At 39.5% G+C, this 14,779-nt stretch overlaps 2 protein-coding genes and 8 non-coding genes across 10 annotated transcripts; 3 read left to right on the forward strand and 7 right to left on the reverse strand.

Annotated features, from left to right (window-relative positions):
• Positions 1 to 59: 59 nt before the first annotated feature.
• On the reverse strand, positions 60 to 132 carry Trnav-aac (transfer RNA valine (anticodon AAC)). Its single transcript has one exon. It is a non-coding gene; the product is annotated as a tRNA-Val (tRNA).
• Positions 133 to 446: 314 nt separating this feature from the next.
• Positions 447 to 519, reverse strand: Trnav-aac (transfer RNA valine (anticodon AAC)). Its single transcript has one exon. It is a non-coding gene; the product is annotated as a tRNA-Val (tRNA).
• A 197-nt stretch (positions 520 to 716) lies between these two features.
• On the forward strand, positions 717 to 788 carry Trnaq-uug (transfer RNA glutamine (anticodon UUG)). Its single transcript has one exon. It is a non-coding gene; the product is annotated as a tRNA-Gln (tRNA).
• Positions 789 to 846: 58 nt separating this feature from the next.
• Trnav-aac (transfer RNA valine (anticodon AAC)) lies at positions 847 to 919 on the reverse strand. The gene has a single exon. It is a non-coding gene; the product is annotated as a tRNA-Val (tRNA).
• Positions 920 to 1,116: 197 nt separating this feature from the next.
• Trnaq-uug (transfer RNA glutamine (anticodon UUG)) lies at positions 1,117 to 1,188 on the forward strand. The gene has a single exon. It is a non-coding gene; the product is annotated as a tRNA-Gln (tRNA).
• Positions 1,189 to 1,246: 58 nt separating this feature from the next.
• Positions 1,247 to 1,319, reverse strand: Trnai-aau (transfer RNA isoleucine (anticodon AAU)). The gene has a single exon. It is a non-coding gene; the product is annotated as a tRNA-Ile (tRNA).
• Positions 1,320 to 1,646: 327 nt separating this feature from the next.
• Positions 1,647 to 1,719, reverse strand: Trnal-aag (transfer RNA leucine (anticodon AAG)). Its single transcript has one exon. It is a non-coding gene; the product is annotated as a tRNA-Leu (tRNA).
• A 100-nt stretch (positions 1,720 to 1,819) lies between these two features.
• Trnas-gcu (transfer RNA serine (anticodon GCU)) lies at positions 1,820 to 1,901 on the forward strand. Its single transcript has one exon. It is a non-coding gene; the product is annotated as a tRNA-Ser (tRNA).
• A 3,540-nt stretch (positions 1,902 to 5,441) lies between these two features.
• LOC136824353 (uncharacterized) lies at positions 5,442 to 6,987 on the reverse strand. The gene has a single exon (XM_067080508.1). It carries the CDS (start codon positions 6,735 to 6,737, stop codon positions 5,442 to 5,444), a length of 1,296 nt encoding a protein of 431 aa, XP_066936609.1. The 5' UTR covers positions 6,738 to 6,987.
• Positions 6,988 to 8,464: 1,477 nt separating this feature from the next.
• Positions 8,465 to 14,117, reverse strand: LOC136824321 (uncharacterized). The gene is made up of 5 exons (XM_067080478.1): positions 13,897 to 14,117; positions 12,445 to 12,567; positions 11,728 to 11,868; positions 10,429 to 10,643; positions 8,465 to 9,324 (listed from the first exon to the last, which is right to left on the reverse strand). The coding sequence occupies exons 1-5, from the start codon at positions 13,961 to 13,963 to the stop codon at positions 8,533 to 8,535; spliced, it is 1,338 nt and encodes a 445-aa protein (XP_066936579.1). The 5' UTR covers positions 13,964 to 14,117; the 3' UTR covers positions 8,465 to 8,532.
• Between the last annotated feature and the right edge of the window lie 662 nt (positions 14,118 to 14,779).

Below are 14,779 nucleotides of genomic sequence, written 5' to 3' on the forward strand. Positions count from 1 at the left end.
CGGCACATTTTACATTCTGAAGATGGGCTTGCTCTCTGCATTAGTAAACATGCCTCAAATGATTCCACCCGGGCTTGAACCGGGGACCTTGTGCGTGTTATGCACACGTGATAACCACTACACTACGGAATCACTGATGCGATGTCCACCAAGTACAATAAACAAAAGAAATCACACGTCAGTGTCCATACTTTGAGGTACATTGATTTTTAATTTTGATGGAGGCCACAGCGACGAGGGGGCCGAGTGGTTAAGTCGATGGACTGCTAATCCATTGGGCTCTGCCCTCGTGGGTTCGAATCCCATCTTCGTCGCGCCCACGTAGATGAGGTTCTATGGTGTAATGGTTAGGACTCTGGACTCTGGAGTTCAAATCTTGGTAAAACCTGGCACATTTTACATTCTGAAGATGGGCTTGCTTTCTGCATTAGTAAACATGCCTCAAATGATTCCACCCGGGCTTGAACCGGGGACATTGTGCGTGTTAGGCACACGTGATAACCACTACACTACGGAATCGCTGATGCGATTTCCACCAAGTACAATAAACAAAGAAAATCACACGTCAGTGTCCATACTTTGAGGTACATTGATTTTTAATTTTGATAGAGGCAACAGCGACGAGGTGCCCGAGTGGTTAAGGCGAATGACTGCTAATCCATTGGATTCTGTCTGCGTGGGTTCGAATCCCATCTTCGTCGCGCCCACATAGATGAGGTTCTATGGTGTAATGGTTAGCACTCTGGACTTTGAATCCAGCGATCCCAGTTCAAATCTCGGTAGAACCTGGCACATTTTACACCCTGAAAATGGGCTTGCTCTCTGCAAGAGTGAACAGGCCTCAAATGATTCTGCCCGGGCTCGAACCAGGGACCTTGTGCGTGTTAGGCACACGTGATAACCACTGCATTACGGAATCGCTGATGCATTGTCCACCAAGTACAATAAACAAAACAAATCACACGTCAGTTTCCATACTTTGAGGTACATTGATTTCTAATTTTGATAGAGGCAACAGCGACGAGGTGGCCGAGTGGTTAAGGCGATGGACTGCTAATCCATTGGATTCTGTCCGCGTGGGTTCGAATCCCATCTTCGTCGCGCCCACATAGATGAGGTTCTATGGTGTAATGGTTAGCACTCTGGACTTTGAATCCAGCGATCCGAGTTCAAATCTCGGTAGAATCTCGCACATTTTACATCCTGAAGATGGGCTTGCTCTCTGCAAGAGTAAACATGCCTCAAATGATTCCGCCCGGGCTCGAACCGGGGACCTTGTGCGTATTAGGCACACGTGATAACCACTACACTACGGAATCGCTGATGCGAAGTCCACCAAGTACAATAAACAAAACAATTCACACGTCAGTGTCCATACTTTGAAGTACATTCATTTCTAATTTTGATAGAGGCAACAGCGATGAGGTGGCCGAGTGGTTAAGGCGATGGACTGCTAATCCATTGTGCTCTGCCTGCGTGGGTCCGAATCCCATCTTCGTTGCGCCTACGTAGATGAGGTTCTTTCGTGTAATGGTTAGCACTCTGGACTTTGAATCCAGCGATTTGAGTTCAAATCTCGGTAGAACCTGGCACATTTTACATTCTGAAGATGGGCTTGCTCTCTGCAAGAGTAAACATGCCTAGAATGATTCTGCCCGGGCTCGAACCGGGGACCTTGTGCGTCTTAGGCACAAGTGATAACCACTACACTACGGAATCGCTGAGGCGATGTCCACCAAGTACAATAAACAAAACAAATCACACGTCAGTGTCCATACTTTGAGGTACATTGATTTCTAATTTTGATAAAGGCAACAGTGACGAGGTGGCCGAGTGGTTAAGGCGATGGACTGCTAATCCATTGGGCTCTGCCCGCGTGGGTTCGAATCCCATCTTCGTCGCGCCTACGTAGATGAGGTTCTATGGTGCAATGGTTAGCACTCTGGACTTTAAATCCAGCGATCCGAGTTCAATTCTCGGTAGAACCTGGCACATTTTACATCCTGTAGATGGGCTTTCTCTCTGCAAGAGTAAACATGCCTCAAATGATCCCGCCCGGTCGAACCGGGGACCTTGTGCGTGTTAGGCACACGTGATAACCACTACACTTCGGAATCCCTTATGTGAAGTCCACCAAGTACATAGTCTAGCAAGTTAGACGACTAATTTATACATACAGCGTACAAGAAAAAACAAAATTTAAATTATAGAACTTAAAGTTGCATCTTTTACGAATCGTCAGCTATCAAATGAAAAATAACAAATGCTATGATGATGTTGAAAAATTGATAGTAAAAAAATGTTTAATTGAAATGAATCCCTAAGGTCATAAAATATACAAATACAAATTCTCTACAGACGTTCTATATGCGTGAAGGTTAATCTTTAGACTTATTAATTATCTGATCTGTGGAGAAGTATGTGATATATGTAAAGCAATAGCAGAGAGTTTTGTGTATGTTGTCCGAAATAGCTAACCTAGAAATGAATTTGAAGACAAGGCTACAATCACTTAGTCTCTTGTCCGAAATGTCGATCCTGTTTTGCCTAAGAAGTGGATCAGAGAATAATAGAGACAAAGTATGTATAGAGTCGAAATGTTTATTAATCAAGTAAATGTAATCAAGTAAATGTAATCAAGTAAATGTAAGCAAGTAAATGTAATCAAGGTAGAATAAAACGCGAGGTAATTGCATTGGGGTAACATTGGGGATGTGCTGCGTACCTTCTTCTAAAGAGATGATAAGCCTGTCCACTGTCGGGCTGAGCAGCCAGGACAAGGCACTAGAAATGTAGGAGGCCCTAAGGTTACCGAAGGTAAGCCAACACCCCCAAAGTCACCCAAAGCAAGATAACACAACTAGGGAACAAATGCAGATTAGTAGGATTATAAATCTAAACAAAACACAACTACAGTTGTGACACGGTTACCATTTGTCTGGGTCCCAAAAGGAAGAAGTAAGTTTTAATGATGCTATGCGGGATTGAAAATTGTGTATGTCGTTGTCTGATAATCTAAGGTAGCGTAAATAGCAGTCACTGGTCCAGCGCCCTAGTGAACGAATCATAGAGTCTGAAGCGCCCGATGACAGTGCGGCTGAGGCTCCACCAATTCTAAAACTGTGAGTGTTGATATTGTTGGTGTTAGGGAGGGCTAAGCTCAAAAGGACGACTACCTGACGTCTTGTAAGGAATTGACCACCGGATCTAGTAAATAGGGGACCTGAACGTGTTGGACTGAGTTGTAGGTAATTCATCATAGCTGCTACAGGACATAATCGGTGGGATAGGGCTGATAGTCTAATCGTAGTTCCTTGTCGAAATGGGTCTGTTTTACTTGCCTTTATTCTGACAAACATCATAGTAAAATTAGCGTTGAAGGAAACATTGGATGCTAAGAGGTGGGAGTTCGGATCAAATCTGTTTGGGGATGGACACGTGTACTCTGATACTCGCAGTAATCCAAAGAAGGCGAGAAGAGAAGCAGCTCTGAACAAAGCCTTGTCTGTGGGTTGAAATCCTGAGCAGGAGAGCTAATCCAAAATAGCATGCAGGTGTTCAATCGTAATTGGGCGTCTTGGAGGTCGCGAAGCTGAGTTGCCTTGAGATCGCCTAATCCCACGAAGAGTTTGGAATAAAATGTTGAAATCCGACAGACGAGAGAATCGACCGAGCATATTGTTTTGATAAATAACTCCAAATATATATACTTTGATAGTTTTATATGATAGTTTGCGATTGGCTAGGGAAACAGCATAAAAATACAATGTAGCTTCAGTGACTGGAAAAGGAATAAGTTGGTTTGAAAAACAGAACGTGGTGTAGGAGCGAATTCCTGATCGATAAGTATTCTTTGTTGAGGGAGCAATAGACATTCTTAGGAAATCTCGTCCCAAAGGTCCATTGTAGAGGTGGGAATGGCTGATGGATGTTGATCTGAAGCTGGGCAGATTGATCTGAACTTCTCTACCTGAAGACGAGATAGAAGGTCAGAGAAGGTGTTGTCTTTGCCTGCGACATGTTGGAAAGTAAAGGAGGCATTAATGTCTACGGATAAAAAGAATAGAGCTCGGACAAGGCACATGATCCTGGGATCCTTAGAAGTACCTGAAGCCCAAACTGGGACTCATTGTCTGTGAATATCAAGATTTGTTGGTTGAAAAAGAAGCGTTTCCAGCATGTAAGAGCAGCATATATGGCGAATAACTCACGGACAGCGATATGGATGGGTTGTCCCTTGTGTTGAGCCGTGGAAGAGGGCCAAGGAAGAGAAAACCAGTGTCCCTGAAAAAAGGAGCCATAACCCAAGAAGGACGCATCTGTGGACAGCGAAAGGGATCGGGAGGTAACTATAGGGCTCAACATGAAGGACTTCCCATTCCAAGATTTAAGAAAAGTGAACCACATATTAACCTTTAGCCGCCGAGAGACGTACCACGTACGTCATATATACAGGCCGAGAGACGTACCACGTACGTTTTGATACTGGGGTCCTTTCAAAGTTTAATAAAATAAAGACCAGTTTGAATTTTTCTATTCTGTAAAATTTAGCAGACAGGATAGGGGTGAAGGTTCATTTCTTAAAAATTTTACGGGTCCTGCTTTTATACATCTCGAGATATCGGAACTCAATGTCGGTGTATTTTTCAAATGTCAACAAAACATCGTTTTAGTGGTGGACAGAGGGTGTTTGATGGATTTTTGGACTGAAAAGTCATGTGTATGTCTGGTTTTTTTCTTGGTTTCAGCATATAAATATCATTATATGAGATAGAGAACCTTTATTGGCAGTTTCTATGTGGTTTGAAGGGGTTTTAGGGGGTATTTCCTGACATACATGCCTATCTCTAGCTCCAACAACTCAGGGCTGTTTTGCCTCAGTTTTTCCACTATTCTGGTGTTTTATTGCTTGAATTTACATGATAGAGAGTCTGTTATGATTATTGTAGTAATTTTACAGGCTTAGGGTAAGTGCAGGGCCATTTTAGAGCAACGGGACCACTTATTTTACCTGTTGTGGCCAGAGTGTCGATTTTGGTGGAAAAGTGTGCTTCACCGAAACTTAGATTCTGAGAGGAAATGAGCTTCTTCTTCAGCCCTGAAATTTCACACAATGGTGGCTTATAACATAAACTAAAACAAAATAATTTTTCTGGGACCAATCTTTACTTTGTACCCACTTTTTTCATTCAATTTGTCAAAAAAAAGAAAAAAAGTGAAAAAATCGTAAACATGGAATTTTTACTGTTTTGATTTGAGGCTGTGTAGTCAGGTTTAAAAGGGTGATGAGGCGTCTTTTTGGTATTATCTGAAAAAATAGATTCTTAGCTTTTCAAAATGGGTTTACTTTTTACTTAAGCTTTAGCGGTTCAGATTTTATGACATTTTCCGCGAAACCTCAATTTTCATGAAAAAAACAGCGGCAGCAGCGCGCGCTGTTTTTAAAAACAGCGGTGTCTAAAGGTTAAGGTCGTCTCGAACTGATTTAGGGATGGAAAAACATGATAGTGGGGCTTTGAGACCGTTGTAGAAAGATCAATTAGGCGACGAAGGAAAATCCTACCAGGCTTGATAACCTTACATGCAAAGGAGAGAGAACCAATAAGAGATAAGAGGTCGCGTTTTGTACACTTCTTCCGGACTAACCACGATTCAATAGTACTAGAAAGACGATTCTTCTTGTCATCAGGTAAACGAATAGTAAGGTCGACAGAATCAATTTCAATCCCTAGGAAAACAATCTTCTGAGATGGGCCTTCAAACTTGTCCGTTGCAATAGGAACACCAAGAAACTCAAAGACCTGAACTATGAGATCCATGCGGTACTGACATTCTTCCTTAGTTCTACCAACAACAAAGAAATCATCAAGGTAATGTACAAGGGCAGTGACGTGATACTTAACAACCAGAATCCATTGCAGTGCATCAGAGAAAGTGGTGAAGATGAAGGGAGAAGATCTAAGTCCGAAAGGTAACCTCAAGTCTACATACCAGCGAGATCTCCAGTAGTAACCAAGTAAATGCCAATCGTCGGGATGAACAGGGCAAAGTCTAAAAGCGTGTCTGATGTCAATCTTTCCCATGAAACAACCCCTACCCACAAGACGTACTAAATCAACAGCATCATCGAAAGAAGAGTACTTAACATGGCACGAGTCAATAGGGATCCCATCATTCACAGAACTACCATCAGGTTGAGATAAATCAAGAATAATACGAGAAGAACCATCATTTTTAAGGGCAGAACCAAGCGGAGAACAGTGAAGGTTGGGAAGAGGTGGATTGGAAAACGGACCTGCTGTGTGACTACGTTCTAGTTCTTTCAAAATGGATGCTGAAACCTTGTCGCTAACCAACGTGGCGGAGGAATTGTTCCTCCCAGTGTGAGATAGAGGACTATTACCAAAACCCAAACGAAACCCATGAGAAAAACCCTGGATCAGAAACTCAACAATTTCAGGGGGGTATCCCGAAAGAAGAAACTCAAGATTAGAGACCCTAATGGGTGAAGCAACTGAAGAAGGTAAAGAGAACTGCAAAGGAAGAGAATCGAGTAAGAAAGAATCAGTGGCACTGGTATCCTGGGTGGTTACTGGCCCCACAGAAGATACAGACATGGAGAAATTTGCAGTTATTGTATCTGGTACACTGTCCCTGGTTCCATCTTCGACATACCTGGCCGCTCTGGCTGGCAGTCTGGGTACGCTGGGGGGCAGGAAAGGGTGGTCTGGAACCATAGTGGGAGGGAGCCTGAAAATTAGCAGAGACGCTGGGGGAATTTGATCCGAAAGAGCCTGGTGGGGGGTGGGTGGGAGCCCAGGGGCCCGTAGCCTAGGAAAACTCTGCTGAACACTGCCAAACGGTTGCAACTTACCACTGCTAGAACCAGGACCCTTACCTGTCGCGAAAGGGCAAGAGGGGGAGAGGTGGTTACTAGAACCGCAGGTAAAACATTTAGATTTTAAATTTCTATCCCTAACATAAAGATTAAAATATAAGCCGTCTGAGGAGCTCCAGTTAACCTTATGTGGGTTGTTCGCAAGAGATTGTCTGAAGGCTTTGTCATAATTGTACCAAGCAGAAAAAATGTACTGGTTAGCCATGTTGGTAATATAAAGTTGGTATTGTAAAAGTTGTTCCGTCAAGTGGGAGTTAAACTGTACCATGATTTGGAAAAAAAATGTCCATGCAAGAGACCAGGTAAGGAAATCGGTGACTTTGGCTTTGTATTTTGAATTATCTTTAGTGGTAGAGGATGAGTCGTTATTACTTGCCAAAGAAATACTATCCCCGTCGATGTTTAAAGAAATATGGGTGTTAGTGGATCGCCCAACGTTCTGAGGAAGTAGAGAATCAAAGTTAACGAACTCACCGCGTCTGATTCTGTTGATAACGTTCGCTGGGACTGGGGGAAGTTGAAGGTTCGAAAGATCCTGTGTGCGGCCATCTTGAACGTCTTGTTGTTGTTGAAAAGGTGAAATATTTGCCGGTACCGATACGTTGTTTTGGACTGGCCGAGATAAAGATGGCAGGTTAAGTTGTGTGGGTTGAGCGAAATTGGTTGAAGTTGGAAGTGCTGGGGAAGAACGAATGTTGTTGGTAAGGAACCGAGACATGGTTGATACAAGTCTATCTTCAATTAAGTTCAATAGTTCTTCTTGTTGAGTTAAGTTCGAGGAGTTGTTTCCTCTCACAATTGCGGTAGCTGGAATATTTGGTTGATGACCTCCTGTGGCTGTTGCAGTAGCTGCTGGCAAGGTGCTTGTAGACGAGGTATTTGGTGGACCATTATCTTGTTGGGTGCGTTCTGGTGACACAGAGGATGAATTAGGTAAGTCATTTTGGTTGGTTGTAGTTGAACGGGGGTGGTACACGTCGTACAGCACGGACCTGAGGGTGTTGTCGGAGAAAAAGGTTGGGTTGAGACCATGACTTTGAGCATACATTGATAGTTCCTCTCTCTGAACAGTGTTCCATTGCTCTCGAGAAAAACTGCCTGGGTCGGAGGATCCATCATTGGAGTGGGATTGACGTTCTTGTTCATCATCAATCAAGGGTGCCTCGATCTTTGCTTTCTTGTTTTTCGGTCCACACAACACAGTTGTGGCCAAATGAAGGATTATAATAATTTTAAAGATATTTTGTAGGATCATTTTGAGTGTCAATAAATTCATTCTCGATCTGATCAGGCAGTACAAAAGGTAGGAAATAGGAGTGAGATCAATTTAAGGAGATCTAGCAGGCGGGACTAGCTGAAGATAAATTGCCGGTAGCCGATACTGAAATAGATAAAATGGCAGCAAAGAGCCGACGGTATAGATATCCTGTAGAGGCGGGATGAGTGACCCCTGAAAGGCCTAGTGCGGGAGATGCGGGACCGATAATTAACCTAAGCTAATAAATTAGCTCCAACAATTTGCTAATAAAAGTTTATTTCGATGACGGCATTTGGAAACCAGTTCAGTTCTTTTGTTTAGGACTTCTTTTTGACGAGGGTAATTTAGACATTGATTTTGCACAACAAAAAATTAGTTAAATGTAGAACTTAGAAACAAAAATGCGCAAAAAAAATAAAAATGTAAAATTGTTCGTCTTCATCGCTGCATCTGAAGTAACGTTCTTATTATTTAACTGAGAACATTGTTTAAGCTCCTCTTCTAAAGACTTTGGAAGAGGCACTGTTATCTCTTTGATAGAGCATTTGCGATTTCTACAATGTGAAATCTTGTCAATTCGGAATAAAGTGTCCAAACGTGATGTCTTAAAAATGGAACTCAATTCTCCAGTCAATGCCTTCTGCAGTAAGGAGTTCACGATGTCAGTGTCTTGAACTCTAGAGATATCAAGTAGAAGGTACATCTTTATTTCATCAAGTCTCTCTGCAATTAGATTCTGATTGAAGATATGATAAGAACTGTCTTTAATACTTCCGAGATCATCTAACAAACAACGCATCTTCAAAGCCATGTCAAGTTTCTGAGTCTCGTTAACAAGTCTGTTAGCAGTATTTTCTGTTCCATTTACTTCTTGGAGAGTAATTTCCAGAAACTGATAATGGCTTTGTGCCGGTATATCCTGATTCCAAGAACATTCTCTATAACCAAGACCCCATATTTGTGATATAGCCTTGATAGACTCTAGCGTGTTTTTGTGTAACTTTGAACCGATCGAGTTAACAAACTGTGGAAAATCATTTTGATCCAACAAACAATAATTGAATGGATTTCTATTGTAATATGCACATTGTGATTTTCGTAGTAGACAACAATCGAAGACAGATTCATATTTTGATTGGAATTGATTACAACCAATGCTTGATGATTGCTAAAAGTAAAAATTTTAGTAATAGTCCATGGGCTATTCCAGAGAAAATTTGTACCCCTTATGTTGAGGAGATCGTTTTTTTTAAGTGACTCCCTGGATTTTTTTTTCCAATTTTTCAGGACCCCCTTCGAATTTGTTCTCCCATTTTTTTGGACACCCCGGATTTTCTACCTCATTATACTGATCACCTTTAATTTTCAACCTGATTTTACTGACCACCCTGGATTTTATCATTCATGAAACCAGACCACCCTGGACTTTTTATTTTCCAAACCACCCTGGACGTCACACTTCCTAAACATCGGGGGTTTAGACTATTTCTGGAATAGCCGAATAATATGACATTGAGGGAAATTCTAATTTCACGAAAAGCCATATCATTCCGGGTTAATTATGACATTATGTTAGGAGAAAATAGTTTTGATCAAAAATATTTCTTCTAAAATTGAAACGTAGAATTTTAATTTCTCCTGGATGGTTCAACAGTTTTGTTGTTTACCCATTGTAAACACTGCGTCTTGTTTGTGGCGGGATGGCGGAAAAGTTGGCGTATCATTACTGAAGGTATTTTTTTAGCTTTGGCTCGGACATATTAGACTACCTCGTAAACTTATAACCCCCGGGGAATATACCTCTGTGATCTTTCAGCAAAAAGTTTCTACATCTATCCACAAAGAACATTACAAACCACATGAACCTCTGAAAACAGCCCTTAGAGAGATCCAAGAAGGGGAAATCCCGTTGAGTTTCAAGCCCGAAGGGCTAGAGGAGAGACTCCTTGATGGGAAATGAAACCACTTATTTCCCATCCATCGCACGTGGATTTTACACAAACGCCGGATTGAAACTGAAATCTACCGCTGGATTTCAAAATATTTAGTCCTCAAAAACAAAGGAACCGCTAGATACAATCAGTCGTCATGATTACGGCGCGTTCTATGCGTGCTTTGCATGGGAAATAAGTAGCTTCAATTTATCTTGCCTCTTCGGCTTTGAAACTCAATGGGAAATACTTTTAACTATCGTACTCACAAATCCAGCAACTCTTTTTACCTAACTAACCTCCCCCTCCCACTCAACATCTACAGAAAACAATTTACATACTTTTAAAAGCAAGGTCAATTCAATTTGAATACATCCTTGAGCTTCTTTAAACCAATTTCTTGCAGCAGAAGAAAAAGAAGTGTTCGACGCCATCCTGCACAACTCTTGTAGAAAAGTGACAGTGTATTTGAATCGCTCACTAGAACATTGTGTTGATGGTAGGAGACAGGTGGTATACCAATTGCAATTATCGCCGGAAGGGCTGTAACAATCACCTAAAATAAACGACAAATTTCACCATCCACAACCCCGACCGAAAGTGATAATCAAAAAGGAAATCATTTTCGAAACAAACTTAAAACACACGCGTATATTTTTATTTTATAAACTGTTAGTCGTTATTATACGCCAAACACAATAAGAGGAACGTGACTGATCACCCCTACCTCTTATTGTGTTTGGCGTATAATAACGACTAACAGTTTATATAATAAAGATATACGCATGCGTTCTAACTTTGTTTCGAAAAAATACAATAGATGCAAAGTAGACACTTTCTCTATGTGGAAGGGCTGGTTAAAATTAAATGTTTAAATATCATAGACCCGATGGGAAGAAAGTCTAAAGAGACAATTTGGCTAAAATTTCGTACCCAGGGGAAAATTAATCTTCATATTTCAGCACTACTGAAAATTGACCTTGTTTTCATACCCATTTGAAATTTAATGGTAAAAATTACTCCTAAAATATCCCCACTAGATTTTTTAACTGAGAACAGTAGAATTTCTATCCACCATTGGGGTCTCAATTAAAATTCTCTTTCCTATAGTCAGGAGAGATTCAACCAGGGCTGTCGGACAGGGGTGTTGGAATATGTTTTGAAAATGTCTCTTGTTTTAAAATCCCTGCCACATCGTTGCAAAAATATTACGAAAATACAAAAATCACAAATATTTACTTATCATGTCACATCCTTCAATTCAATGAAAATGGCCCATATTTTGTTATAACACAAATCAAATCTACACGCTTTTTTTATAAGAATACACTTTACAAGAATGTCCATGATGAAAATTGACAAAAGAGAATATCGTTAGAATATCACCATCATGGAATTAGGCAACAAAATCTAAGAATGCAATTTGAAGAGCAATTTTAACGGTAAATTGCCAGTTTCCCCCAGTAAGGCTCAAAATTTTCATAAAAATGCCATGTTTTGCTTCAGGTGTGTATTTCTTGTTAAATTTTGGTTGAATTGTGACCCTAACCTAAGAAAATACCCAGGATGATTTTCACAAAAAAATAATAAGAATATTCATGATGAAATGAACACCATTATTATATAAAAAAAGCGTGTACCTGGTAAATCTGGCATCATCACTTCATTCAATGTCTGGCATTGACACGGTGTTGAGATGGCGCCGCTTCCACGGTTGTTGACGTCCATCTCACATTGGTACCAACAAAATTTGTAATAGTAATATTTACATTTGTGCCGACCTGCGAGGAATGAAAGTAAAAGTTGTCAAGTTGAAATGAATTTAGCCCGGGGACAGTCATTTTTTTCGCGAAGTCTCAAAGTCATTTTTTTCTCGATATCCCAAAGTCAACATTTCGCGACATCTCAAATTCATTTTTTGCGACATCCCAAAGTTAACTTTTCGCGATGTCTCAAAGTCAACTTTAAGTGGTTTGATTTCGACTTAGAGTTTAAATTATTTTTGAATACAGCAAAACAAAAGCAAAAACAAAAAAGGGGTATAAAAGACAAGAAAAATTATTTATTTTTTCCAAAATACAAACTCGCCACAAGCGGAGCTGCGTAGTTGCATTTTAATGACCAGACAGGTCATTCATTTGAGGGCTATGCATGTTTGCCTCCACTGATGCAAATTACCCGATATCACGGTATGTATGCGTGTAGTTATGAAAAATATATATTTTTTATTAAATGAGTTTAACTGTTTTACTATTTTTATATTTTAGAACCTGAAGATGAATCACAAGTATTCGAAATATATTGTTTAAAATAAAATAAAATTGCTGGTTCAATTTCATTGACAAAGTTTTCCATACCTGAAGATTTTCGTTCCACAAAAGTCGATGTTAAACAAGTAGCCCATTGCATTCCATTGTAACCTGTAATAGACATACATTTTTTCTGACCTGCAGGACCTGTCAATGCCATACAAGGAGATGCTATAAAAAAGATAACAGAAATGATGTGAAACTCATAAGCTTTCTCCTGAAAAAGACAACTTAACAATTTATAGTTTTTCAGAAACGGCCGGAATCTTTTGGACCTTTGTAATTACACAATAAGGGTTTTAAAAACTTCGAATCTAATTTTGTTGACTTTGGTCCTAATGTGAGGAATCTATAATCAGTGCCAAAATACTTAACATACAAGGGAAATTCCCCACGAAATTTTATAACCTTCAACAATTTGGAAGCGCTCTAAATTAGGTTGGAAGGGTAGAGTTTTAACGCTAGACTAAAGATCCAAAAGTTCAAAAATGGTCCAGTACGGCTCGAAATATAGCTTAGAAACCAATAAATCCTACCCGGATCGAAATATTCGATGAAATCAAGTTGAAAGCCCAAAATTGACATATTCGCTCGAATTTCAATTTTCAAAAAATGGTAAAATAGCCAAAATTGCCAATTGTCATGGCACTGATTGTAGATTGACCATCGAAACGACACACGTTCGTTCCAAATACAGTTTCTTCTTTGCGGAAAGTACAATAAAGACCTGCACTGAGACTAAGTGCTTTTTATTTTTGATTTTATGTTATATCCTTGGTACATTGAGACCTATGAATTTAAAGCCCGAAGGGCTAGAGTAGAATCTTTAACCTTTCTCAGGCAAGAAAAAGTGAAGCCACTTATTCCCATTCAAAATACGCCTAGAACACGCTGCTATCATGACGACGGATTGTATAGACCCGTTCTTTTGTTTTCGAAGACTTCATTGTTTGAAATCTAGCGATAGGTTTTAATTTCAATCCGGTGTTTGTGTAAAAACCACGTTGGATGGTAAATTACATATAAGTGGCATCATTTCCCAACCAGAAGTCTCAAGTCTAGCCCTTTGGGATTGGAAGTCAATGATTGAGACTGAGATGCAACCATCTCAGATCATCAAAATTTGCCATATATGCCATCCTCAAAAAGTTTTTCAAGAAAAAATTTCAAATGGGAAGTGCTCTTTAAGGTCAATTCGCATCCTTTTAACAAAAAAAAAATCAGAAGGATGCTAGCAGGGGGGGTTAGCAGGGATTCAAAATACCGTTTTCCCGTCATAGTTTTCGCAATCCCGGAATCCCGAAAATTGATAAAAATGGTAACACCATCACACCGGTTTGTAGAAATTAAAACACCGGAATACTGACAAAAAATAGCGCTAAATGTCGTCACCGTCTCTTATTTCGTCAAAGCCCGTAATACAGTACTACTAAAAAAGGGCTAATCCCGTCACAGCGTAAAAGTACAACCCCCTGGCAGTCTTACTTTAAAAGAGCATACCTGTTTTGAAGTTGAAGTTGAAAATAGCGCAGCTACACAAAACAAAAACAAATTTAAAAGGCTCCATGACAAACCATATCCATCAATCCGTCAAATGTAGAATAATGTGAGTTAGTTTTGTCTTTCTTTATTATATTTTTACCATTCTGCAAAATAATAATTACTATAGCTCTCAAATGATGCCGTAAGTATTCGAGATTGATGGAGCTTGTACAAGCTTTTATTCGATTTGGTTTGTTGTTAACCAGTAATAAAAAAATTTCGTTACTTTTTCTAAAGAACGCGTCATTTTCATTACTTCAAATGACCAATTATCAAAGTATTTTATAAAACTTCATCTCATATGAAGTATTCCGGTGTATGAATATTATCGGTCTAGTTTATCAGAAAATAAAATAACGATTGAGTCACGAATTTGTATTAAAGGGACATTACAGTACTTGCGAATATTGTAAACAAACTGTATGCAGCGGATATAAAATCAAAACAAATGTCACATGTCAAAATAAAAAATAAAACCAAATATGGCTAATTTTGATTGTTCGATTGTTTTACAAGTTTGTTTTGGACACGTAATTTAATTGTTCTCTTTAATGACACGTGGTTTGCGCAATGTTTACATTTTATTACTTTTATGTCCCTTTAAAACTACTGCATTACCTTAAAAAAATCAGTGAGTGTTTTATCAAACTATCGCTGTAAACATTTTCGTTTTTTAATGTAATCATTATTAATTATCATATACAGTTTTAAAATTGAACTTTGGCAATTAAATTAGTCTCCAGAGAGCTAGGAGTAGAATATTCTGATAATTACTAAATTATATGTTTTTTTCTGAAAGTTGGAGAGAAGAATTTAAGCTACTTACTTTTACATTTTGTTT

The sequence above is a fragment of the Clytia hemisphaerica genome, unplaced genomic scaffold, assembly GCF_902728285.1.
Source record: "Clytia hemisphaerica strain Z4C2 unplaced genomic scaffold, Clytia hemisphaerica genome assembly, whole genome shotgun sequence".
NCBI lineage: Eukaryota > Metazoa > Cnidaria > Hydrozoa > Leptothecata > Clytiidae > Clytia > Clytia hemisphaerica.

Coding starts and splice junctions, on each gene's coding strand:
- LOC136824353 (XM_067080508.1), bottom strand. CDS start 6,737: ATGGTTCCAGACCACCCTTTCCTGCCCCCCAGCGTACCCAGACTGCCA.
- LOC136824321 (XM_067080478.1), bottom strand. CDS start 13,963: ATGGAGCCTTTTAAATTTGTTTTTGTTTTGTGTAGCTGCGCTATTTTC. Junction 11,869..12,444: donor TGTGGAACGAAAATCTTCAG/GTATGGAAAACT, acceptor CATTCCTCGCAG/GTCGGCACAAATGTAAATAT. Junction 10,644..11,727: donor GATGATGCCAGATTTACCAG/GTACACGCTTTT, acceptor CGTTTATTTTAG/GTGATTGTTACAGCCCTTCC.